The sequence below is a fragment of the Manis javanica genome, chromosome 5, assembly GCF_040802235.1.
Source record: "Manis javanica isolate MJ-LG chromosome 5, MJ_LKY, whole genome shotgun sequence".
In the NCBI taxonomy this organism is placed as follows: domain Eukaryota; kingdom Metazoa; phylum Chordata; class Mammalia; order Pholidota; family Manidae; genus Manis; species Manis javanica.
The window spans coordinates 83,294,649-83,321,952 of NC_133160.1; the positions used below are offsets into that span (position 1 = coordinate 83,294,649).

Sequence of the window (27,304 nt, forward strand, 5' to 3'; positions counted from 1 at the left end):
GAAAACTCTTCCTTAGTGACTTGAGAAACTCAGGTCTGCTTCTTCAATACCACACATTCTGTAGTAAGGACTTCCAAATTAATAAGGTTTTATTTTGCAGACCCAGTGGTAGAAGGAGCAAATGTCTATTATTCAGGGAGTTTTTCTGATAATCCTCCTAAAGTTGAAGACAGCTTAGATGGATTTAGCTTAGACATAAAAAAATTTTCCAAGACTGGTAGTGAACTCTGTTGCAGTAATAGTGTGAAATTGAATACAAAATAGGCCTAAGGGAAGAGAGATGAGTCTTTGCATTTACCTAAATGGGTGAGAAAATGGTTCTTGACAAGGGAAGTGAGATGGTGAAAGGGTACTAGAAAGAAAAAAGACAATTCTTGCAGCTGTGGTTAAGATGGGAAAGACGCAGGGAAATGAATAGAAAGGAAGTGGCTGTGGACCCACTGAATCAAAGGAAATAAACTTCTTGGAGAGGAAAAGGGATGGGATAGAGTAAATGATGTCACAGAGGCTTAAAAAGAAAAAAATAACAAGTGGCAACACAGAGTAAGTGAAGGAAGAAGGAAGAAAGGACACTTGAAAAAAGGAGAACATTTGACTTCAAACTAGAGGTAATGAAAAGTAGCTGGGGTGGTGGGGCATGTGGGAAGAATTAATCTATTGAAATGAAAGTCACCCTGATAATTGTTCATTAATTCATAAAAACATAATTTAATAATTCAAAGCTTTATTTAGCCCCTACTATGTTCAAGGTGCAGTGAAAGGCAGTGAAATTGTAGTAAATAAGACCGACTCCATCTCTGCTCTTTTGATAGTTCTTTTAATGTTAATAGTCAAGTAACCTATCAAAGTTTGCTCAGTTCTTGTAGACCCATCATTTCGAGGATGACTTGAACTCCATCTAAAAGTCACGCCCCTGCACCTAGCACACCTCAGTGAACCCCAGGTTCAGTCAGGGCCTTAAATATGAGGCACTTAAGGCAGGCTTTTTCTAGTGTGCAGGTGACTCAGGGTCAATGCCAGTGCTCAAAGTGTGGTTCCGATGCCACACTCTAGTTCTAATAATTAGGTTTCTGTCCAGATCTAGGCACCCTTGTTCTGGTAACTAGTCCTTTCCTGGCCCCCCATGCCTATGTTCCTTTTCTACAGTGCTCTGTTCATTCCAGGTCCTACTTTTTGTTCTCTCCCTACTACCAAGTATTACAGTCATCATGTTAATGTGTGTGCAACCTTGCTAATGGCTGGTGGGACAGTTGTATACCCTGGCTCACTGCCTTCGTGACAGGATCCCACATTTTTTCCTTTTGCCCCTGAGTTCCCCATTGCCATCTGTGTACTAAGAAGACATGCCTGTCCTGAAAGTTTTCCAAGACATAGAAGAGGAGGGAATACTTCCAAACTCATTCTATGAAGCCAGCATCTCTCTAATACCAAAACCAGGCAAAGACCCCACCAAAAAAAGAAAATTACAGACCAATATCCCTGATGAACATAGATGCAAAAATACTCAATAATATATGAGCAAACCGAATTCAAAAATACATCAAGAAGATCATACACCATGATCAAGTGGGATTCATCTCAGGGATGTAAGGATGTTACAACATTCGAAAATCCATCAACATCATCCACCACATCAACAAAAAGAAGGACAAAACCCACATGATCATCTCCATAGATGCTGAAAAAGCATTCGACAAAATTCAACATCCATTCATGATAAAAACTCTTAACAAAATGGCTACAGAGGGCAAGTACCTTAACATAATAAAGGCCATATATGACAGACCCACAGCCAACATTATACTTAACAGCAAGAAGCTGAAAGCTTTTCACCTAAGATCAGGAACAAGACAGGGATGCCCACTCCCCACTTCTATTCAACATAGTACTGGAAGTCCTTGCCATAGCAATTAGACAAAACAAAGAAATACAAGACATCCAGATTGGTAAAGACGAAGTCAAACTCACTATTTGCAGATGACATGTATTGTACATAAAAAAACCCTGAAGACTCCACTCCAAAACTACTAGAACTAATATCTGAATTCAGCAAAGTTGCAGGATACAAAATTAATACACAGAAATCTGTTGCTTTCCTATATACTAACAATGAACTAGCAGAAAGAGAAATCAGGAAAACAATTCCACTCACAATTGCATCAGAAAGAATAAAATACCTAGTAATAAACCTAACCAAAGAAGTGAAAGACTTATACTCTGAAAACTACAAGTCACTCTTAAGAGAAATTAAAGAGGACACTAACAAATGGAAACTCATCCCATGTTCTTGGCTAGAAAAATTAATATTGTCAAAATGGCCATCCTGCCCAAAGCAATCTATAGAATCAATGCAATCCCTATCAAATTACCAACAACATTCTTCAACGAACTGGAACAAATAGTTCAAAAATTCATATGGACCCATCAAAGACCCCAAATAGCCAAAGCAATCCTGAGAAGAAAGAATAAAGCAGGGGGGAACTTGCTTCCCAACTTCAAGCTCTACTACAAAGCCATAGTGACCAAGACAATTTGGTACTGGCACGAGAACAGACCCACAGACCAGTGGAATAGAGTAGAGAGACCAGATATTAACCCAAACATATATGGTCAATTGATAAACAATAAAGGAGCCATGGATATACAATGGAGAAATGACAGCCTCTTCAACAGCTGGTGTTGGCAAAACAGGACAGCTACATGTAAGAGAATGAAACTGGATCACTGTCTAACCCCATATACAAAAGTAAATTCAAAATGGATCAAATACCTGAATGTAAGTCATGAAACCATAAAACTCCTAGGAAAAAGCATAGGCAAAATCTCTTGAACATAAACATAAGCAACTTCTTCATGGACATATCTCCCCAGGCAAGGGAAACAAAAGCAAAGATGAACAAGTGGACCTATATCAAGCTGCAAAGCATACCATCAGTAAAACAAAAAGACATCCTACAGTATGGGAGGATATATTCATGAATAACCTATCCAATAAAGGATTGACATCTAAAATATATAAAGAGCTCATGCACCTGAACAAACAAAATGCAAATAATCTTAAAAAATGGGCAGAGGATCTGAACAGACAGTTTTCCTAAGAAGAAATTCAGATGGCCAACAGACACAGGAAAAGATGCACCACATTGCTAATCATCAGAGAAATGCAAATTAAAACCATAATGAGATATCACCTCACACCAGTAAGGATGGCCACCATCCAAAAGACAAACAACAACAAATGTTGGTGAAGATGTGGAGAAAGGAGAACCCTCCTACAGTGCTGGTGGGAATGTAAATTAGTTCAACCATTGTGGAAAGCAGTATGGAGGTTCCTCAAAAAACTAAAAATAGAAATACCATTTGACCCAGGAATTCCACTTCTAGGAATTTACCCTAAGAATGCAGCAGCCCAGTTTGAAAAAGACACATGCACCCCTATGTTTATTGCAGCACTATTTACAGTAGCCAAGAAATGGAAGCAACCTAAGTGTCCATAAAGAAGATGTACATATACACAGTGGAATATTATTCAGCCATAAGAAGAAAACAAATCCTACCCTTTGCTACAACATGGATGGAGCTAGAGGGTGTTATGCTCAGTGAGATAAGCCAGACAGAGAAACACAAGTACCAAATGATTTCACTCATATGTGGAGTATAAGAACAAAGAAAAACTGAAGGAGCAAAACAGTAGCAGACTCACAGAACCCAAGAATGGACTAACAGTTACCAAAGGGAAAGGGACTGGGGAGGATGGGTGGGAAGGAAGGGGCAAGAAGGAAACAGGGATATTACAATTAGCAGACATAATGTCGGGGGTGGGCATCATGGGGAGGGCTGTACAACACAGAGAAGATAAGTAGTGATTTTACAGCATCTTACTTCACTGATGGACAGTGACTATAATGGGGTATATGGGGGGGACTTGATGATGGGGGAAGTCTAGTGAACATAATGTCGCTCATGTAATTGTAGATTGATGATACCAAAATAAAAAATAAGTATGTAAGTAAGTAAGTATGTAAAGTAAGTAAGAGATGCCTGTTGCCTGGCCAGTAAGTCAGGAAAGGAAACATATGCCTTTTTCCTGTCTCTATAGTGGAGACATCAGAGGTTAGGATAGAGTGTAGCATCAACCAATATCATCCTGTATGTGTCTGTCAGATAAAATTTTTCTGTCATGGTTCTGATTATGTTGATCTTCTGAACCCAAAACTTTGAGTTTCAATGTGGTTACCACTTAGAGTGCAATAAGGTCTAGTTCCTTTCCTAACATTCAAATCCTTTAATTTGGTCTGTTTTTCTAGCCCTCTGTGCCCCTGATTTTTCACTAACACTCTCTCTAGACACTATGCTTCATCCAAACCCAAAAAAAACCATTTACCTCTCTTCAAATCTGTTTTTCTTCATTTGTCTTTTCTTAGAATCGTCTTCTCTCCCATAGCTTAATGCAATTTCCTCCTTGTGCACTTTTTATGTACAGGTTTTTATATTACTTTACACTTAAAGCAAAGGGGCATAGACAGTGAAGCCAGACAGATCATAAGTCAAATCCTAGCTCTTCCACTTGAAAGCTCTGTGATCTTGGGCAATTCCTCAGTCTCTCTGAGTCTCATTTTCCCCATCTGTAAGGCAGAAATAACAACGTTGTATCTCAACAGATCATGTGAGGATTAAAATAGAATAATATATGTATAACTTTTAACATGATGCCTAGTACATGGCCGGCACTCAGTTAATATTAATTATCTTCCTCTCTTTTCCTCTCTCTGTTTTATCATATTGTTTATAAACATCCTTTCTCCCTATATGACTAGCTTTTACGATCTCCAAGAGTGGGAGCTATGCTTTCATCATCAGTGGCCTCCCCAACATCTAACTTAGTTTCTTGTACACAGGGGAGGTTCAACAGCTGCTAATTGAGTCACGAGTGGTATATTCAAGAGCTTAAGCAAAAGAAGAAGAGCAAAAACTGTGAGCTTTTCATAGTGCAAAGGCCCCAGCAATACCATGTTTTATCTGTAATGCCATTAAAAACATGTCTCAGAGGTTTCTAAGCTTTGAGATTTTACTGGACATTATCAATTTCAATAACTCACTTCCACACATTTTGGAGAGTTTGGTTACTTTTGTTTCCTTTCATGGTAGTAGTTTATTTATATTCATATTTAATCTTTGGTGAAAAATAAGAAGATAGCATTAACCACGGGCCATTCTTATGACATATTAATTTATTTGGTAACAATTTATTTGTAGGGTTCAATCCTTGGCTTTGATTTTTAACAATCAAGACAGTTAACAGGAACTTTTTCCCAGTGGTTGTCTATAATGCCACATTGCTTAAACAGTAATATTGTCCCACCAATAAACAATTTAATAGGAATTGTAGAAACTAGTTGTTTTTAAAAATAAAAAGCTCATTTACTATCTTGTACATTTTGTTGCTACATATTGGCCTTTTGTTGCTCCAGATAACTCCCTGAGTATATTAAATAGAAGACAGTGAAATGGTAGCCCTTCCATACTAAGGGCATTTCTTTTGCATAAACTTTTTTGAATTTCAAAGCCCTCCTCATAACATCCCTTTGGAGTCGCATGTGAACATAAAGGAGATATAATTCCCTTAGGAATTTGGAGGACTAAAACAGCGTGCATGTTGTAATTCTGTATTACTCAGTGAGAAAAAAATGTAAGAGAAAACCGCAAGCAAATACCATCAAACAACTGCACATGGAGGCGTGTGGCTTCCATTTGTATTTTTTCAGATGCACTTGAAAAAAAGTGGAAGATGTCCCTTTGCCTTTTTTCCCCCAAATACCTTTTTGCCCTTTTTTTTTTGATGGTTCTGACATTGTCATTCCCATTTCACAGCGTTTTACTACAATTTTCAAAGATCAAGTTGTGTGTGTGCCTTGTAAGGAATTATCCCTAAATAAAATACTATATCTTAGTGCAATATTTTTCTGCTCAGATGTTTTTAATTATATACTAAGCTCCTTCTAACCTAACACTTTAGCAACTCCCATATTTCATGTTTGTGCTCCAGCCCAGCCCTTTTCAGATCCAAATACCCTGACTTGGGGGCAGGGGGAAGCCATAGACATTCTTCAAGAAATTTGAAAAGCATCCATCCGTGTGTGCATGTGTGTGCGTGTACGTGTGTGTACAGAGAGTATTTATTTCGCTCAGATATAACAACTGTCATATTAAACTAGTAATGTATCCTGTCCTGAATGAATCATGCCTGATTGACACAGTATTACCATTGCCTATTATCTATATTTTATGTGGTGGTTATATGAGAAAGAGAATGATTATAAAAGTCTTAATGTTTTAGGTTTTCTGGTATCTTTTTAAATAAGTGGTTTATAGGATATGAAAGGTGCCATTGTACTTCAAATAGCTTTTATTTTTAAAAGTACGCATTGCGCAACAGCTTATTTGTTTTACTATAATCCATATTTCTTTATCTTTGCATGGCTGCTTGTGAATTAAACTGGTATAACATCATCTCAAGGTTTAATTTTAGCTTAGAATTCTTTCCCACTGAAAATAATCGAAGAACTTCAATTGCCAACCTTATGCTTTATTATCTATCAAATGTATTCCATTTAATTACATCTGAATAAAAGTGCATAACACATAACCTTTCATGAATTATTAAGTTAATCTGGCATTGATTTTTTATCATTCACTGAATTTACTGTTTGTGTCTCAGTTTCTTTATATAGTGTTGCTATATAAAAAAATGCACCATGAGTTTTTGTTAAATAAATGTATACACTTAACAATTCAGATTTAAATTTCTATTCATTTGATGATGAGATGACTGAAACAACCGAAAATATCAGCTTCCAGCAGCCTCTTTTTAAAACAATTTATGGAATACATTGAACAGGGCTAAGGGGATGGGTTCCACGGGCAAATGCCTGGGCTTAAATCTTGGTCCCCATATATTATGAACTGCATGACTTTGGGCAAGCTGTCTTTTGTCCATTTAGTTTTTCAGTGTCAAATAAAGATGATTGCTTTGTCTTAAGATGTGACTTAAGCACTTAGAACAGTGTATGCACGTATAAGTGTAATTATTAAAGGCTTATTTATGAACATGAAAAACCTACATAAATACCTTCTTACATAAGCACTCACACTGAGACAGAGCCATAAACATATTACCTTTATAGTGGTACTTGATCCACCAGATAAAAATCCAATCAAATAATGGCCTCAAAGCATATAGAGGTTTAGGAAAGATAGTTCAATTTTAAAATTAAGAAATTCATGAAAAGTGATTTTCAACATTGGATATAGTTATAGGATTCTCTATCTAAAACAAACATTTATGCGCACCTTTGTAAGTGTGTCTAATCCTGACTAAAGATGGCAGAGTTTTAGTTGGAAATAATGTTCTTCAGTGAAGTAAAATTCCGTTTGAAAATGTTTCAAACTTTAAAAATTTCATTTGTAAGTTCTCTCAAGCATATTATATATGTATATGTAATTTAATAAATATATATATTTTTATTCTTTTGATAATTTTGCTACCCTAATCAAAATTCTTAACAGGCTAAGGGAAGGTGGGGAAAGGGGAAAGGCTCCTTATCTAAATTTATAGAGTCTCAATTTGGGCCATTAGGACCCTGAATGAAGTAGGTGCGGTCTACTCTGAAGAAAGCTGACCAGAGTCTTAGTGGCGGTCACCATGATCCGAGACAAGGACAGTGCATCCTGCCTGGAAGAAATGTGGAGTGGGCAGTAGGCACAGTCCCAGAGAGAAGCCACAGCTGGGTATGGAGTAGACAGAGTAGCTGCAACTGTGGAAACTAGTGGGATGCTCAGAGTAGTGTGTAGAGGGGAAGAGAAGCAGGTATGGGTCAGAGACATGTCAGTTATGAGGAAGAGGTAAAGGAAGGTCTCCTCCTGGAAGGAGCAAGGAGAGGACCCCGAAGAGGATGCTGCCCAAGGAGCTGACAGAGGAATGGTCAGCAGTGGGGTCTGTTGTCCTAGGTTTGCGATTTCGGGGTCACTTAGTGACTTTGATACTGTGGTGGTTTTCTAATCAATGTTGCCATGGTTTTAGGAGTGACTCAGTATTGCAAATGTAGGGTGAGTGAAAACAGAATACGTTTTCTAGAAGTTTGGAGTCACAGGGAGAAGGGAGACAGGAACCAAAAATATCTGCCCATGTCTGAGATGTGAGGAGAAAAATATTTCATTGAATAGAGTTTATCTCATCTTCAAGAGACTGTGCAAAATTGTTTTATTTTTTTTACTATCAATCTTAACTCTTCTAGAGGCATGAGTCATCAAATGACAAGTTTAGGATTCCAAAAGGCATAATTTCTAACTGTGATCAAATATACCCATATAAGCATTAATTGGAAGCATGTTGGGCATGTGAATATCTGTGACTGTTTGATTGACAACAGGCTATTCAGGCAATACTACTTGTGGCCCTGATGTTTTGTTAGAGACCTCTGTTGCAGGACATCTGATATATTTATTGGATACTTACCGTGTATAAGGTACAAGGCTACACATTTGAATGACGAAGAGAAGAGGAGAAGGGAAACACTATTTTCAGAAGACATATGTTCTTTTAATTCCTATCTGCAACTCCCATGCAAAGTAAATTACTGTTTGTTCCATCTTACAGATGTGGAAACTGAGGTTCAAAGAAGTTAGGCAATCTGCCAAAGGTCATATACTGGTACATATGAGAGCCTTCAAAGTCAGGGTTTGTCACACTTCCCCATACACCTCTTTTCATGCTCTTAAGGGCCCTGATAGTTTAGCATGAAGCATAAATCTTCTATTTACCAGGGTGAGCTAAGTTTTGTATAAGAGTCATAGGTGCTTTGGGAGTTCAAAAATAGGGAGAGAACATAGGAAAAGGGAGTCAGGTAAAACTTAGGGAAAAGACGTCACCGGATGAGCTGTCTGTTAGACAGTGAGGATGTGGAGATGAGACTTCTACTACAAGGAATAACCTTTCTTTCAGAAACTCAAATACTACTATGTTTATATTTTTTCCATGTAGCTTCATAGCTCAGGTTGCCAGTGAAGAAGTTTCAAGAAAGGTATGCTGTAATTATTCCAAGCAAAATGGTAATTGGTGATGTTTACTCAGTAGACAGAATCACATAAGCAAATATACAGAAAGTGACAAGAATGAGGGGCATTCTAAGAACAGCTGGTATTCAAGGCTGCTTGGAGGAGAGGATCCTTACGCTGAAGCAGTCAGGGATGGGACAGAAGATAAAGAAGAAACAAAGTTAGGAGCAGATTATGGAGGACTTTGGACGCAGGCAGAGGTTAACACTGTATTTTGTAGGAATCTGCAGCGTTGTCTAAAATACATTTTAAAATTATATAACTACTTCTTTTTGGACTTCTCACTACCCAGTTTCATGAGTTATCAATGGCTTCAATGAATTATCATTGTTTCATGATCCCCTTCCCCTATATTATTTTGTTTTTCTTTTTCTTTTTTTTTTTTGCATTTTTTGCTGGTGTATTTAAAAGCAAAACCTAGATATCATGTCATTGCATCTGCAAATACCGAAAATATGAATCTCTAACTGATAGGGCCTTTCTAAAACATAACCTTCACTTCATTATTAACCCCAATAAAATTAATAATACGTTCTTTATCATCATACCCAGTTCATATCAAATTTCCTCAATTGTCTCAAAAATGTCTCTTTAGAGATGGTTTGTTTGAATCAAGATGCAAAGCCCACACTTGGCATTTAATTGCTGTAACTCTTCAATTTCTTTTACTCTATAGCCTCTTCCTTCCCTATTTATTTTTTCATGTCACCATTTTTTTCCAGGACATTTGGCCTATGTGTAGAATGCCCCACATTCTGGATTGGTCTGGTTTCTTCATGCTGCTGTTTAACTCATTTGTCTATCTGGTTTTCTTATAAACTGCATTCCATTTAGAGATTTGATTAGGTTCTACTTTAATTTTTAGTAATAATCTCTTATAAAGGTGGAGAATACTTCCTAATTCATCATATAATGTTTGATTGATCAGCAGGTCAGGTGGTACTGACCTGATTCCCCATAACCTTTCACCGAACAGTTTTTGCATCCATGGAGGATCATTGCCTATAGCAACCTTTTCTTGTGGATTGCAAATGGGCCCTTAACATTTTTTTGAGCTGAGGAATGGTATGTTCAGAAATGTGTTTTAGAAATAATTTGACAAAAGTATGTAGGATGGAGAGTAGTTAAAGGGGAGACTGGGAAGGCTGTTTTCCAGGAACAAGGTGCTATCAATAAACATGGAAAGATGGATTCAGGCGATTTTTGTGGAGAATGAAATCTATAGACTGGGCAATAGATTGCATTTACTGAATCAAATATATCACTGAGCTTCTAGGCTTGGAGGAGGAGTAGTGTGTTTAACAAAAATAGGAGTTATGCAGGCTTGAAATAGAAGTTGATAAGTTTGGTTTGAGAATATTGAGTTTGAGCTGATGATGGCATATCATGGCTTAGATATCTAGTGAGCAGTTAGGAATGCAGGATGGTAGCCTGGAAAAGAGTTTAGGACCTAAGTCAGGTGATAAAGTCTTGAGGCTGTATTTGATAGATGATGAAGGGAGTAAAATGAAAAGACCAAAGGTTTAGACACAAATTTGGGCAATCAAGACATTTTCGGACTTTGTCAACCCTTCGTCCCCAGAGATCCAGTTTATTTAGTTTTAGTTTAGCCAGGGTCTGTCCTTTCCAGGGCCCACGAGAGTGACTCAGCAGTTTCCCTTTCCATAGCTCAGCTTTCTTCTTCCTAACAGAAAGAAATGCCCCCAAGACGAATATGTATTTCAACTCATGTTACTTTATTATTCCCAAAACCAGGCTGTAAAAGCATGACTTCTACTCTGCTTCCTCCTTTCTCTTTCTTTGTATGACCAGTCTATTATTTAGGGAAGTTTAGTGGATACAGTAAATTGATAAGACCTAAATGAGGGAATAGAGGACTAAGGAAACTTTTCTTCTCCTTGACTTTGGGAGAGGGCAAATGAACGTGCTAGGAGATCCAAGGAAAGAATCCCAGGGAACCACAATGCTTGAAGAGACGGGTGAGAGCAGCAATAAATAGCAGGGCAAGGTGGGGAGGTGGCAAGAGGTGAATAGGCACAATATTCCCTTCACTCCTCAAAGAGAGGAGAGTGAAGGTAAAATCGGGAGATGGAGAGCATGGTAGTTATAGAAGCTTACATTAAAAGCTTTTGATCTTTTTAGCTATCAACTGAGAGTGGGAGAGATTAGGCTTCTAATGTACATTGGAACATGAGAATCATAGACAAACCCTGACATTCAGGCTCTCTCAGCCTCTTCTGACAGTGATCTTTTTTTAAATTTCTTCTGCATGTTTTAGTTCCTTGTGCATTTTTAAAGGCACATCCTGCCCTTATCACTGTGTTGTGCTCAGTTGCCCTTCACAAAACTTGCATTGCTCTAGAAGACTGCAGTTGGCTCTCGAACAACATGGGTTTGAACTGTGCAGGTACACTTACATGTGGGTCATTCTCAGTAAATATATTGGAAAAGTTTTGGAGACTTGTGACAATTTGAAGAAACATTTTCTTTCCTCTAGCTTACTTTATTGTAAGAATACAGCATATAATATGTATAACATACAGAATATATGTTAATTGTCTGTTTATTGGTAAGGCTTCCAGTCAGCAGTAGGCTATTAGTGGTTGAGTTTTTGAGGAGTCCAAAGTTATACATGAATTTTTGACTGTTCACTGGGTTGGTGCCTCAAGCCCTGTGTTGTTCTGTTGTTCAAGAGGCAACTGTACAAATGAAACAAAAAATCACACTTGACCTACAAACCAGGCATTCTTAAGGAGCCTGGGAAAAATTATATTGGGACAGTATATTAGGAAACATGCTGAAATAGAGGATTGCAATTAAACCAAAGGTCTAAAATGGATCTATCTCTGAATACATTTGAATTACATTGAGGACAGTAGGAGTATTGTGGAATAGCTTCTGCCATTAACTGTAAAATCACAGGGGCTACTGTGGACTTGAGAGAGCAAGCTGATACTTTCTTTCGACAAAAGGAATGTTTGGGATTCCAAGTCTTTCACCATGGAGCTCATTTTACTTGACCTTTTAAAAATAAGCAAAAAAAAAAAAATTCAAAGTTAAACAAAAATGTTTTAGCAATCTCCCAAAACGTTTAGATGCAAAGAACAATGCTAGAAAGATGGGACCCTTGGTTTTGATTGGCAGGGGCAGTAGTTTGGCTGTATGTAATTTGTATTGTGTTAGAAAAGAAAGGCAGAGTGAGCTTCCCCTATTCCTGCTGTTTTATAAGCCCTTACCTCCATTGAGCTATATCAATCAGTCTTACTTTTGAGAGTCCTTTTTAATGCTTGGTTTTTCTAAATATTCTTTTAGTGGTAGACCCCACTAATTGTTTCCTTATGGCAGCTGCTTTTGATTTAAGACTGATCCTGGGCACATATAGTCCCTTGTTCAGGGCTCAAAGTGATATCACAAAAGAACTTATTATAGTTACACTCTCACCACAGAAAATAACTGCAAAAATTAGTTTTGCAATAAGTGGGGCTGGTTTTGACATTTTAAATTGTTTCTCTCTACCCCCTTTGTTGCTTGATCTTTTTTTAATCTTCAGTGAAAAATAAAGGTGTAAAGTCTGAAGCTATAAATCTGTTTATAGGTATCATTCCTTTCCCCAGCTTAGCAGAGTTTGACACTGTAATAAACACAGTTCTTCTGCAACAACATTGAATCTGGTTCTTGTATAATTCTTTATATGTTGCTGTTTTGAATATGGAGAGTTTTACTGCATTCTTTTATTTTTGGTGTTTCTAGTCAGCAAGAATTAATTGCACCTACTATATGCTAGGTGCTATGAGGCAATTTTACGGCCTAAAGTTTAGTCTTAGTTTGTCATTAAAGCAATGTGGTTAACACTATGGTGAAGTGTTTCTGTTTCGCTTTGTGTGGTAATAGCTCTTCAACACTGAGGTAAACTATATTAAATATGCATGTTCTCCAAATATTTTCAACTCTCCAGCTCTCATATTGCTTACCACATGGCCTTTTGATTTTAGGAACTCAAAAAGCTTTTCTTTTCTCAGGAAAAGTATCAAAGAAGTTTTATTTTATGTTTACCAAGATTAAAATATTAAAAATATTGAGTGTATAATTAACAATCACTACCATTGATAAGGTAGATTAGGCATTTCACAAATTGCTTCATGGACAGTGTTTCATTTTAGTCTAACAGTAAGCATTGTTTTCCCCATTTTACAGATGAAGAAACTGAGACTCAAAGAGGTTAATTAAACTGCCAAAGAGCACACAAGTGATCAGAACTAGAATTTCACTCAGCATCTGTTTGACTCCAAAGCTTGAGCTCTTAACCTCCAAGATACATTGTTTTATGTACTATATTTTAAAGTAATTCCCCCAAATTATATGGTTACTTTTTATTTTGTACTTTTTTTCCATAGCATTTGTATAAGGAAATTATACACAAGCATACATACACACAGACACACTTTAATCTATACTTATATATAGGAGCTCCTACATTTTCACATCAGGTTTTGCATAAAAAGTTAACAATTTATACATTACCAGCTGAAGTTTTTTGCAAAGTTGAAGTCTCTGGAACAAAATATTTGTTGATTTAAGAAGAAATGTCCCTAAAAAATATGTTATGCTAGTAAAGCAGAAAGCTATTTGTATGAGTTCAAGTTGAGGTATGTACTGGAAGAGCACAGGTTCACATTTTAGTTAGGGGTGAACCTATGCTAAGTGCATAAAACATTTTATTCAGAAATAGCATAAATTAGTCTACATGTAAATAGTTAAGTTCCCTATTTTTTCAGTAAACACTAAATTTTTCCATTGTTAAAACTTTTTATAATAGGATTTCATGCACTTTCAGATACCTGCTAAAAATGATGGTACCAAGCCTAATTTCTTCATGAACATATGGTTTAAGAGTATTTATGTCAATGGCACAGTGGGCCAAGTTAGTGATGCAGTCAGGAAGTAGGCAGAATCTTACAAACAGTAGAATTGAGGCTTCTATGCTACTGAACAAGGGAAAACTGGTTATTCCTTGTTTCCTTTCTCCCTGGGAGACTGTGAATGTAGCTGAAGTATGGTTTGCAAGAGTGCCTGTGTGCTCAGACATCAAACGTGGTGGCCACCAAAGTGCTTCTCCTGCAAATGGCCAGGACAGCACATGTCTGCACAGGACTACAAATGTCGTCTTTGTCCTTAAAAGACTAGGGAAATTACGGCTTTTAAAATACAGCGAACCGTGTTACAGCTGTGGTCTAAAAAGTAAAGGAAAGGAAATGTTGTAAAGTTATACTTTATTCCTAAGAGCCCGGAAGAAGGATGGCTTCTGCGTGATGGCAGCCCAGTATGGCTGCCATGTGTCACGTGCTCCTTTTATCCAACCGTGTTGTGAGAATTCTCTCTAAGCTATTTCTGATGAGCTCAGCTGAAGCTGCCAAAGATCTTTTTGTATCTGAAATACACCCCTAAAACCAGGTTTAAACCTCTGATGATTCAGTTGGTTCTGAAGCTGCTGTTTATCAGGGTTGAACAGGCTCAGGGCAACGTAGCAAATAATACTAAATTGTGAACTTTCAAATCGGTAGGACTTCATAAACCACAGCAATGATCTGTCAGTGGCTCCCCTGTCCAGTCAGTTAACTGGTCTTGTTGCTTCTACCTCTGAACTGTCTTCTGAATTGAGAACTTGCCCTGTGTTCCCACTGTCGCAGTCTTAATTCCGATCTTAACTCTCTCTCTCCTGGACCAAGGCAAGAGCTTCCTAAGAAGAACAGCATTTCATGCTCTTTGGCTCCCACCAAGCACGCTTGGCCTCACCACTCCCTTGTTAAATCGATGACAGGCTCTGGCCTAGGGACCTGGTGTTGTTAGCCAGCCTTCCACATCTCTCCTACTCTACCCCATCTCTCCTTGCCATACCACATAATGTTCCTACTACTCAGAACTCCTCATCTTTCTCTGATAGCATGATGCCCTCTCCGCTCATGTAAACCTTCGGCCTGAAGTGCTTCACCCCCTTATCTCTGGCCAACTATCAAAAGCCAGTTCCAAATCATCTTTCCAATTCCAGCTCTCCTACCCTCTTTCCTCTCGGCACTCCCACAACACAGTGTTTATTCCTTGATTATAATTGTGTTTACACATGCCTCCTCTAAACTCAGAGCAGACGGCCTGGGTGATACTTGGCCATAAATCCTTAAAAAATGAAACTTGCTTGTCCTCATGATTCTGTAGTAGTAAAAAGATTAATCAGAAAAAGGCTTGTTATATTTAAAAAATAAAAACAACCTACACTTTCCTGAGATAGAAATCATAACTCCATTCTTATTCCAACAGCAATAAATAGCTGCCAAGAATTACCCGGATTTGTCCCTTTTCCATTTTTTTTCAATCTCTAGTGGATTTTAATTTTGTTTTCATGATTGCCATCTTTTAAAAATCTTTCCTTCTCTAGCTCTTGCCACTTCAAAGTAGGCACAATTTACAGTTCTAGTGAATCAAAGACCTTTATTGGGAAATCCAACCCCTATGAATATGTTCTGCCTTTTCTGGCTATATTTCAATTACTTCTATACGTATTGAAATCCATTATTTTCCTGAATCTCATTTATTGTGCCTCTTACTCATTGTGCTTTTGGTTTTATCATTTAATTGAAATAGGTAATAGAACATGGAAAAAGAGCTAAAACCTTAGCTATTTGGATAGAAATGGATTAGGGGAGGCTGAAATTGGTACAGACCAAGACCCACAATAAAGGCTTGGCACAAATGGAAGGACTGTTACCATGAATTCTAAATGTGAAGTCATTTGAAAAGAGGCTAATTTGATGTTTGCCTCTGATATTTATTGATACTTTGGTAGAAAATTAGTAACACCCTAAAAATTTCTCAAAGAAATGTTCCAACTACTGAATAACAACACTAATAATAAAAACTTGTAACAACTTTAAAATTTATGTAATCCTAGTAAATTACATAAAACTAATGAGAAAGATCATTTCATATTTTCATATTTATTTATGTAAGTGAACATTGTAAAAGGTCTGACTCTAACATACTGGACCAGACCAGAAAGACAGGAATCCCAAAGAAAACTTACATAAAGCTGTCACTCACTGTTCACTTATTTATGAGCACTAATTTTACCATATTTACTTCCTATTGACCTCAAACTTATTTTAGCAACAAAGTTTTATCTTCAAATAGCTATCCATCATCCACTGATAGCAACACTTGAACAATAAGTATGTCCACTGAACAGTAGGTTGTTAGCTTGCTATAGTTGGAAACAACTTGCCATTGCAAAGTACTCTGTGATTCAAATAATTTATTAATTTGTATCACTGCCTATCCATTGATTAATACAAGTAAGGTTTTTTTTACTCTAAAGACCAATAAAATAAAACACTTAATGACCCAGCTTTAATTTTTAAAGTTAGTAATCAAAAAATCTTACTTTCATATGTAATGTTTTGACCTAGAAATGAACCATGGTTTCCAAATGTTGAAGTACTGTCTGTGTTTACTAAGGTAGCCCACGTGTTTCTTCTAATTCAACCCATATTTGCATTAAAGATGGTTCAATTCAGAAAGAAAAATGGGATTTCAATCAGAGCAGAAGAAAACACCTGCCATTAATCCCAAGAGCACAAGTGGGGTCTGGAGTGTCCGAAGCAGCCACCACAGCTGTGAATGGAGGTTGACCTCTGCTTCGGTTTTGTCTTGAGCTGGCAGGTGCCAGGACGCCATTCTGTCTGCCCAGAAACACCCACTTTTGAAGCAGCAGTATTTATTGCTCAGTTGTGAATTCAGATTTTCATGTGTTCATGTAAGCATCCTTGCTTATAGTAAACTGTCTAAAGAGTGCTAGTTGATGTGTGTGGCTTTGTCTTTAGTAATTGTACTTTTAGAAAAAGAGTCATTTCTGTTCCCCACTGTAAAATTATTTCAGAAAAGCTTTGACTTCAAACATGCCATATAACCTAATAAAGTGCCTTTAGAGGACTGGTACAGTGAGAGACTTGGCCTCTGGAGTCTCACCAGCAAAAGCAAACAATTTTAAAGAAGAGAAGCTTTCAATGGGGAAGTGATGAAGAAGGTAGCAGTCTACAGTAATTGTAAGTGACCTTGCAGTAGCTGGATTTTCTAGGGATTATTTTTCTTAATGCTAGTATATGGGAAGTGTTTGACTGCAGCAATAGACTATTTGGCTTTTCCAGAACAGGCTGTTCAACTTTTCTGAATCAGCTTCTCCCACCATATTCTCCACCAGTGCTTAGAACATTGCCAAACTCTTTATATGCATTCAACAAACGTATATGAAAATCAAAATCGAGTTAGATAGCATGTTACTTAAATGAAGACTAGAATTGCCATTGTATTTCTTAAATTTGATGGTAAAATTAAGTATCCTGTCATTCTTTTCTTTGGGTGTCCTGTGTCTCACCCAAAATAAAATCCTACTTGTGGAGTGTTAGTGAGCATTTTGCATGTGGTAAAAGTAACCAAATAAATTTCTTAAACTTAATTTTGCAGAGGTAGACAGAGAGACTGAACTAATTACTCACTAATTCTGATGCACAGAAAACATAAATAAAAACATAATTTATTGAAAATGTTAAGAAAAATAATTTTCTTAGTGTCCCTTTTTCTTTAATGGCAAAATTACTTTTTGAGTAAGAGATTAAAGGGTTAGCTTAGCTGATTCCATTATCTTAGTCCCCCCACTCCCTCACCCTTTGATCCTCTCAATTCCTGTTGCTCACATCTTAAACTTGAGATCTTGGGGGTCACTGCTCAGAGCATTGTGGGAAATTCAACTGGGAGGCATTTTGGAAGGCACACAGTCATCACTGTTTCTGAGAACCTAGTTCTAGAGCTGTGTCCCAACACTTGGCATCCCAAACCACTGAATATAAAGTCACACAGACTAGGTTAAAGTCCTGGCTAACTCAAAAGAGGTCTTGACAATCTTTGAGGTTCATTTTTGTCACCTATAAAAGGCGTATCATAACACTTTCCTCATTGCATGGGGAGAATATTAAATGCAGTAATGGGTGAACTTTCTTTGTTGATGGCAAAAATATAAGATGACATTATTGTTACTACGAATTTCATGCTAACCTCACAGCTGTTACCACGAGTGTCACACCTGAGGATAGGAATTTGGTATAGTTCCTGTGTTGCTGATACTTAGCAGGAGCCACTTTGGTAGGCAGAGCATTCCTACATCCCCACCTGAAGTGACATGCCTCTCCCCACCGGGCCTAAGACAGGGTTCTTTACCTGAACCTCAGCTCTACTTCTGGTCTACACTTGTCCTTGTCTCATGGTCCTGGTAAAGCAAAGGTGACAGATTGAAGGTAACTCTGACGTGCCCCATTTCCTCAGTTAAGCCAAGTCCTAAAAGTCAGCTTCATATTTAGAGCGGGGAAAAGAAGTATTGATGCCTGTAGAATTGGTACTTCCTGCTAGTATTCTTCTTGTTGTTCAAAGGTAAAGAAAATCTCAGTGTGGCTCAACAATAGACAGCTGCCCAACAAAACAGAAATTCCTAAAAATGACCATATGTATGGTCATCTGATTTATGACAAAGATACCCCTGTGCTGCAGTGGAGAAAAGATGCATTTTCAATAAATGGTGTTGGGTTAATTTGATATCTACATGGGAAGAAAAAACGTCTTGAGTTTGACCTCATATCATGCACAAAATCAATTCTTCATTAGTTTAGATCTAAATATGAAAGATAAAATAATAAAGCTTTTAGCTTTTAGGAAGAACATAGAAGAACCCTTGTGACTTTGGAGTAGGCGAAGATTTCTTAAGTGGAACCAATCAAAAGGACAACTCAATAGAAATCTAAGAGCAAAAGATGTGAACAGGCACTTTATGGAAGAGGATGCAAAAAGGCCAATACATGCATTAAAAGGAGTTTAACTTAATTAAGTGCTAGCAAAATGCAAATTAAAATACAATGTAAAACTACTATATCTCCCACTAGCATGTCTAAAATGGGAAAGATGGAAAATAGCAATTATCGATGACAATATAGGGGAACTGAAATTCTCCTACATTGTTGACTGGAGGGAAATAGTTAGAACCACATTGGAGAACTACTTGGTGGTATGTACTAAAACTGAAATATGTATTTCTGTAACCCAGTAATTCTACCCCTAAATATACACCCAACAAAATGCATATAATATTTAATCAAAATAAATATACGAGGATGTTTATAACAGCACTATTTTTAATAGTCAGGATCCAGAAACTCCTGAAAATAAATGGTCATTGACAGTAGAATAAATAAATAATTTATTTGTGAATAAATAATGATTTATTCATATGGTGGGATATTGTAAAGCAATAAGAACAAATGATCTACAGCTACATAAAATTTGCATGAATTTCATATATATTGAGCAAAAAAGGTCAGACACGTAGTGTAAGTTACCATTTACATAAAGTACATAAACAGACCATTCTGTCTGAGGTCAGAAATAGTGGTTACTGTTGGTTGGTTGAGAATAGTGACAAGGAAATGTCACTGCAAGTGCTTCTGAGATTCTTTGGCTGGGTTCTGCTTGCACGAGTTGGTTCAGTTTGTGAAATGCATTCAGTATATTATGTACTTATGACACACATACTTTTTTCTTTGTATGTGTGTGTGGTATAATGGTATAACTAAATATACAACCATTGCATCATATATATAAAATAATATATATGTATATATTTACTATTTTCACATTCAAACTGTAGAACAGTTTAGAACCCAAAAACTCTTGTGAAAGCTCTATGTTCTTGCATGAATCTTACAACTAACTCTAACTAATCTATTCAAACTATAATTTTGTGAAATATATTTAAAATTTTTTTTCTCTTTTTCTTTTTTTCAGGGCCCTCCTGGTCTAAAAGGTGATAAGGTAAGAAAATACATAGCAGAAACTAATAAGTTAGTGGAAGTCCATTGGCATGACCTCTATTATATTTTGGTCTTTTATAAGAAGGATCACGTGCAGACTTTGTGTTAAAACTATCTATCATCTCATCTCTCTACTCTACAGGGAGAACAAGGTGATCAGGGACCTCGGGTAAGTTATATTCTTCCAATCCTGGGCAGAGGATTAGTTTTCAGCTCCCAACTTACTGAGTTAAAGTAGCCCTAGCTTTGTAACTGCCTTTGTGCCTACCACTTGTAAATGAAAGTGCCTTAATAATAACTAATGTGCCTATCCTGTTGCATTATCTTTACTTGATACCTGCAGATACGACACTCTACAATAATTAACCCTACTGACAAAGGGCCAGAGTCACTGCCAGAAGTCAGCAATAACCACCTTTCCAGTGGCTGGTGGGTCCTTCAGGTTTACATACATTGTATTGCAATGTAGAGACCATTTGGATTCCTGTGGAATTTGGCCTTTCTCAGCAGTTGAACTTTATGTGCTATTGCATAAATACGTTATCAATGAATATATTAATGCATTTTATATTTTTACTCTTCATCGTAAGTTCAAATGATACTTATTTGAATTTATTTTTTACAGATTTTCAAGCAGATAAAAGATGCAATATAATTTAGCATCCCAGGGACGAGGAATATTCTTGTATTCTTCTCAGATGTGGCTCCTTTAGCCATTATAACACAATGGTGAATGTGTTGTTGTTACCTTGGTAGTGCCAAGTTCCCTGCCTCACATCTGTGCCTTATTACCCAAATGTTCAGACATACTGTTCCAATGATGTAGTGGCTCCGTTCAGACATACCTCTCAATTTTCTCATGTCACTATGCACAAAAGCGAGTATTTGGTTAAAGAGTCAATTTTTACAATGGAAAAGCACATTTAAAACTTGCAGGTTGAAAACAGAAATTGTAGGTTTTTGTAAAATGTACTGTGCATAGTTAATTATTGAATTAGTTTATACTGCAGTAGAGGTTTATTGCGAAAGATGCAGTTGAAAGGTTTATAGCATTATCTTCTCATGTTTCCTAAGCCAAATAAACATTATGCTATGAGTCACTTTCCTTATATCAGCCATTTCTTCATATAGAGATAATGATAATGCCTCAGAACATTGGGTTTCTTGTGGCAATGCTGATGACTAACACCTACCTAAAAACTTGTCTTAATGGCCAAGGAGATTAAACATCACGATACCTGTCATGGATGTGAATGGAATAAAAATTTCATAACCTTGCACAATGAGAATATAACCACTTGTGCTGTATGCAGTGATTATTTCACATGGCACGTCTCCATGTATTGAGTATCACTTCTTTCTACACACAGTATCAAAATCACTCCACTTGCCCTTTCCAGGTAAGAGGGAAACTGTTTCCATTCCGAGAAATCTTTTGGCAGAGGAAGTGAAAGGGTGGTTCACAGCTTAGCTGTCATCAGTATGCATGCAGTCCTCATTTTCAAAAAGGTGTGTTGGCTTTCATCGTTCCAAAAAGTGATGATTGATTATAAAGCTAGGCCAAATTTTCAGGGTGAAACCTGAAACCATGTGAAATTCACCTGGTTTCACGTTGCATTACAAACTAAGACTTGGGCCAGGTTCCTTGCTAGTTTGGCCAAAGTTCATGAACTACTTTGAGAACCCAGACTGCCTTTCATACAGATTTCAGCCAGTTTTCACACTGACTGGGGCCAAGTTTCACACGATTCAGGAGCCATTTAGCATTTCAGGTGGGAAGTGTCGAAAATTAATTCCATTTTCCCCTGGATTTTGCTTTGTATTGAAGGAATTTAGATTGAATTCATAATTCAGGATGAATCTCCTTGGATCAAAATCCGATGTCCTGGGAAGTATGTGAGAAAGAAAATGAAAACCTGCCAGATTGCCTGTTCTTCCCTCAGATTCATAATTTAGAAACAAGACAGGTCACATTCAGTGCTCCTAGATTTTATAAACACTATTTTCTGGTAAAATAGTACTAGCTACTTATTAGGAAATTTATCATATCAAGATAGTAAAATAAAGGTTTTATATTTCCAGAAAAAATCAAAAGTAAGTTAGAACTAGAAAAATCTTCAGCTTTAGTGAAAATTATCTTTACCCACATCCTCCATATGCACACTATCCCAGCTGATGCTTACAGAGACTCTCTTTTTTAAAATGTAGATCTTTGTCTTTGAATACCCTGCCCATTTTCAGCCTATCACAGGTTTTGAATCCTGCTCTTTTCACCTTGTGTTGCAGCTGATTTCTTTCTTCCATCATTAGCTTAACAGTATGGCCTTCGTCATTTCAGTGCTTTGTCAGCTGGCTTTCCATTGTGTGATCTGAGCCAGTTCCTTGAATATGAGGTGCTTTTTGTTATTTGGCTCCCTGCATGTCAAAAAGGAATATATTAAACCATATGTGAATCAAAGCAGGAAAAAAATTAAAGATAATGTAGAAATTAAGAAGGTGACACTATTTTGGAACATTCGGACATACATTTATAGTAATATATATTTTTAGCATCTATCAGGTTCAAGATACCATGCATAATACTATATATACTAAATGTGTCCATTTTCTTCTTCTTCTGCCAAATTCAACCTATCAGTCTCATGTTCTTGATTATTAGAGTAGTCTTCCAGTTAATCTTGCTTCCACTCTTGACCCTGTATGATGCATTTTTCTACACAGCAGCCAGATCATTTTACGTTGTATATTAGATCACGTTACTTGCAGTTTTAAGCCTTAGAATGAAATCATAACCACCTTGCTTGGCCTCCATGGACCTTCAAGAGCTGGCCCTTGCCTACCTCTGTAACCTCATCTCACACTGGTCTTCCCCTCCATCCATGATGCTTCAGCCATCCTCTCCTCCATGTGTACTTCAAATACACCACCCTCACCCCCAACTTGATGACTTTCCTTATGCTCTCTTCTGGTCTTCTTGTGATTGGGTTCTTCTTATCATTGAGATTTTATCTCAAATACCTTCTCTGGGAGAATTTCCCTGACTACCCCATCTAAATTTGACATTATTCTATTTTGTTCATTTATTTACTTCCTTTTTGTCCATAAAACATGCTCCTCCTTAAAAAAAAAAGACTCCATGTGAGCAAGGACCTGGTCTGTCTTGTTCATACCACCATCATCTACAGCAGTAAGGGCTCAATAAATATTTGTTGAATGTTAAAATAAAATATTATTACAATCATTACAACCTCCAAGAGCTTATAATCTTACAGCTGCCTAAATAAGAAAACTATATGGTTGTGTGTTATGTCTTAATTAGCTATACCAAGAGATGCTAGATAAGTGTATATTCTTGCATTTTAAATAATCACTGGACACTGGAAGAAAGGACACTTGAGTTAGGACTTATAAATGGGTAATCTTTAAAGGTTAATAAGAGCAAGGCATTCTAGAAAGAAGAAATAGAAAACAATATTATGCAAGGAGGGAAATGACAGGATTCATTTAAGGACAATAATATTCCATTTGCCAAGGATACAGGTTAAATATAGAAAACTTGTATAAGGCTGAAATTTTTCATTGAAGTTGTCTTACGGAGCATTTTGAATGTCCAGTTTGCTAGGCAATAGTGAGCCGTTGAAGATTTTTTAGTACATCATTTGATGTATATTACCAGCAGACTATTTGGTGTTGTTACCAGATGTTCTTTATGAAAATCTATTTGGTGATAGTGTCTAGTATGGAATGCAGGGGAAGAGACCAAGCAGACCAGGAAGATAGGTAAGTTATCCCTGACAAAGTCATAAAAATCTGGGCTATAATAAGAATGTCCAGTTCTTGTTGGAGAGGTGAGCAGAGAGGATGGACTGGCTCCTTCTGAAACATCAGGTACCAGTGAAGGTAAGGGGCCATCTTACAGAGAAGACTCAGGGTCAGAATAAGAAGCTCAGCAGTGGGGAGGGGGGTGAGCCAAAGAAGAAATTCCAAAGGGTCCACCTAAGTCTGGGGGAAACCTCTGTATTTTCTGTGAGGCCTGGGATAGGAGTTTATTTTCCTCACATAGTAAGAAGTTCAAAGAAGACTGTTGATGTTATTATTTATGTACTTCAGTGATGTCAGCGTGGAAGTCTCTGAATCTCTTGGCCTTTCCCTTGATCATTGTAAGAAGGCTACTTCAAGTCCAACATCACATCTAAAGCTCTGTCAGTAAGTAGGATAAAGGAAAAAGGGTCTGTATCAAGAAAACAAAAATTTCCCCATGAATTTTTCATAGCAGACTTCTGCTTATGTTTCATTGGTCGGACAGTGTCACACAGTCACCTCACAGCTGGCATGAGCCGTGGAGAATGGGCTTGAAAAGGAAAGTTGGGTCATCTCACCAATAGGCTTTGCTACAGTGCCAGGCACAAACGTGGGCAAATGAGAAGGCCAGGGATGACACTGGTAGAGGGGAAATTAATTGAAAACAAGCCTTAAAGCAGGAGGTGGGGGATGAATTCAGTCTGTATTGGATTTATACCCAAGATCTGTGGCCACGGGTGGTATTGTGGCAATGTTAAAGTTAAAAAAAAAAAAAAAGACAGGGAATAAAATGGAAAATACTGAGGTGAAAATTCAGCACAAGTCTTGGAGCTAATTAGATGTAGGGGCCAAAGTTGAAGAAGAAGATAAAGATAAGCCTGAAGTTGCTGACTTGATAAAATTGGTCAGAAGAAAGTCAGGAGGATAAATGACAAGTTGAATTTTAGTTGTGAATTTGTGATCTTGATGAATTATTTCACTGCAGTAATGTGGCAAACAGTTGGAAAAATGACACTGGAAACCTGAGGTGGTATCATAGCTGTGAGGAAACAATTATGTAGCCAAACTGACACAGAGTGAGAATTGAATTTACCCAAGTAGAAAAATAGTGGGTAAAGAGTGAAGCAAGAACCACGTAGAAATACTCACATTTGGGGAATGGGGCCAAGGGGAACACTCAGAAAAGAGAGTGAGCACTCCCAGGAAACACCAGGGTGCGGCAATGTCTGAACACTCAAAAACTGCTTTTTACAAAAATGAAAGTGGCCAACAGAATGTTCTTAACAATAGGAAAGCCACAGGGATGAAGTCCACAAGCTTTTGGATTTGGTGTTCTCGAGTCATGGTATATCAAGGGAGTGCATTTTGTTAAGTAGTGAAAGTTGAAATCAGGTTACAAGCAGTTAAAAGGTAAAGGTAAAGGTAGGAAGGTTGACCATCTTTGAATACTGTTGATGCATATGATTTAATGCAGAAGAAAGTGGGCTAACATTTTTGGCATGAGCTTTCTGTCAATGAACGTTGAACCAATTTTGAGCTTACAGTTTTAGGTATAATATAATCATAGGTATCATTTGGTTTTATTCTACAAGACACTGTGTTAGATTTCCACAGATGAATGCATCCTGACATTAGAATTCCACTTCCCTCTTTGCTTCTTGGGGAGATGTCATTACAGATTTGCCATTAATCTACAGTTCATTTTTGCAGTCAGACATGGCACTTGAGTAGCTAGGCCTTTAGGCTGTATGTTGGGATGGTGTTTTTTCTATGCTGTCAATCACCATGCCATGCTCAGTTTTCTTCATTTCATCCTTACAGGTTTGTATTACAGAGTTTGGAGGCTAGGATTTTACTCTGTATAAAGCAGAGATGGGAGGGAACTGTAGGGTCATTCATTCCAAGACTGTATGAACATTTGACTAGGATGTAATATCTCACATAATTGATGGCTAATTACTTAGAGTCTTAACAGTTTGCTGAACACCTTTCTGGGTAAGTTGCACACATCATCTCTAAGCCTTCCTATAGCTCAGCAAGATAGGCTGTCAGGGAAGAAAAATAAGAAAAGTGAATGCAGCAGTTAAGATGATTATATCCACATGGGCTGGGGTCAGGCTGGACAGGGATTAAATTCTAACTCTACCACTATCTGTCTCTGTAGTTATGATAAAGATTAAATAAAATAGTGTATGAAAAATCTATAATAAATCCTCAACAGATTGTAGCTGATAATTCTCCCCATATTTCATATGAAGAATCTAGGGTCAAGTAACTTGCCTGAGTTCACATAATTTGTAAGTGGTAGAAATGGGAGTCAAACCCAGATCTTCAGCCTCTAGTCTGTGCTGTTCCCACAGTCTGAGTCTGACTGCTTCCCTATCAGTAATGTGGTTATACTCACCAACCCCAATGTGAAACTACAGGGGTTGCAAAACTATCTATGGCTCAGATAATAACAGTAATAATGCTCTATAATTGTACTGAGTTCTTAAAATATGCCAGCCACTTAATGAAGATATGTTATTTCAACAATCTTATGAAATGGTTACTTTTATTATCTCCATTTAATAGATGAAGAAACTAAGCTTTAGAAAGTTTAAATATTTTGTCCAGGATAACAGAGCCAAGATTTTAGCCTAGGTACTTAGAAGTTACATTTTCTATGTATTTTCTCATTTATCGTTAAAAGTAACCTATGAGCTAGAAACCCAAACATTAATGTGACCTTTTTTTTTTCTTCCTGAGGAGACTTGAGCTCAAGCAGGTTAAATGACTTGTCTGTTGTTTCATACAGTTCTACCAAAAGACAATGCTGGGAGGCAAACCGAGGTTTCAACTTCTGTTCTCTTGCCGTAATACCAAGCTGCCTCCTGAAGGCTGCTGGGACACTTTTCAATTTTAAGTTTCCATGCCTCTGTGAATAAGATTGGAAAAGCTGGGGAACGTGAATGCAAATAGGTGCATCTTTTTTCTTTACAATTATAATAGTGTCAGTCTTTACATTCCATGCACTGTCAACCCTCCAAAAAACTAAAATAAGTGTTAATGTCGCCGATTAATGCCCTAGAGCCTCTATCTGGAGCTTGGGGAGGCCGGGCAACACCGGTCCCAGGCCAAGGGACATCAGATTGCCCAATTAGCTTGTTACAATAAAATTTTACTTCTCAGCTCCATGGCACCAATTTGAAGATTGTATAATATCAAGATCCTGGTATGTTTGTTGTTAGTGACTTTTTACCTTCAGGATAACGAGGTACATGAAGTCTGTGTTCTGTTCTGTCCTTCGTAATGCTGTTTGCATGTTCTACAAGGTTGTTTGTTGATTGAGCTTTTGTTCTGAGTCAATCTTTACAAAAGATTGAATTGTGTTTCTTGACCAGTAACAGAACCTGAATGTCAAGTATAAAAGACACAAGACTTTTAAGGCTTTTCTTACTGTCGTCTGCAGCCACTTCTACTACCTCTACGGCTCTTCATTATTCAAG

At 37.3% G+C, this 27,304-nt stretch overlaps 1 protein-coding gene across 1 annotated transcript in view; it reads left to right on the forward strand.

Moving 5' to 3' along the window:
- Positions 1-27,304, forward strand: part of COL25A1 (collagen type XXV alpha 1 chain) — a 457,450-nt gene that overhangs the window by 278,360 nt on the left and 151,786 nt on the right. Inside the window, exons 6-7 of the mRNA XM_037020206.2 lie at positions 19,990-20,016; positions 20,158-20,184. Of these exons, the coding sequence (XP_036876101.1) occupies positions 19,990-20,016; positions 20,158-20,184 (54 nt within the window). The remainder of the gene's footprint in view (positions 1-19,989; positions 20,017-20,157; positions 20,185-27,304) is intronic.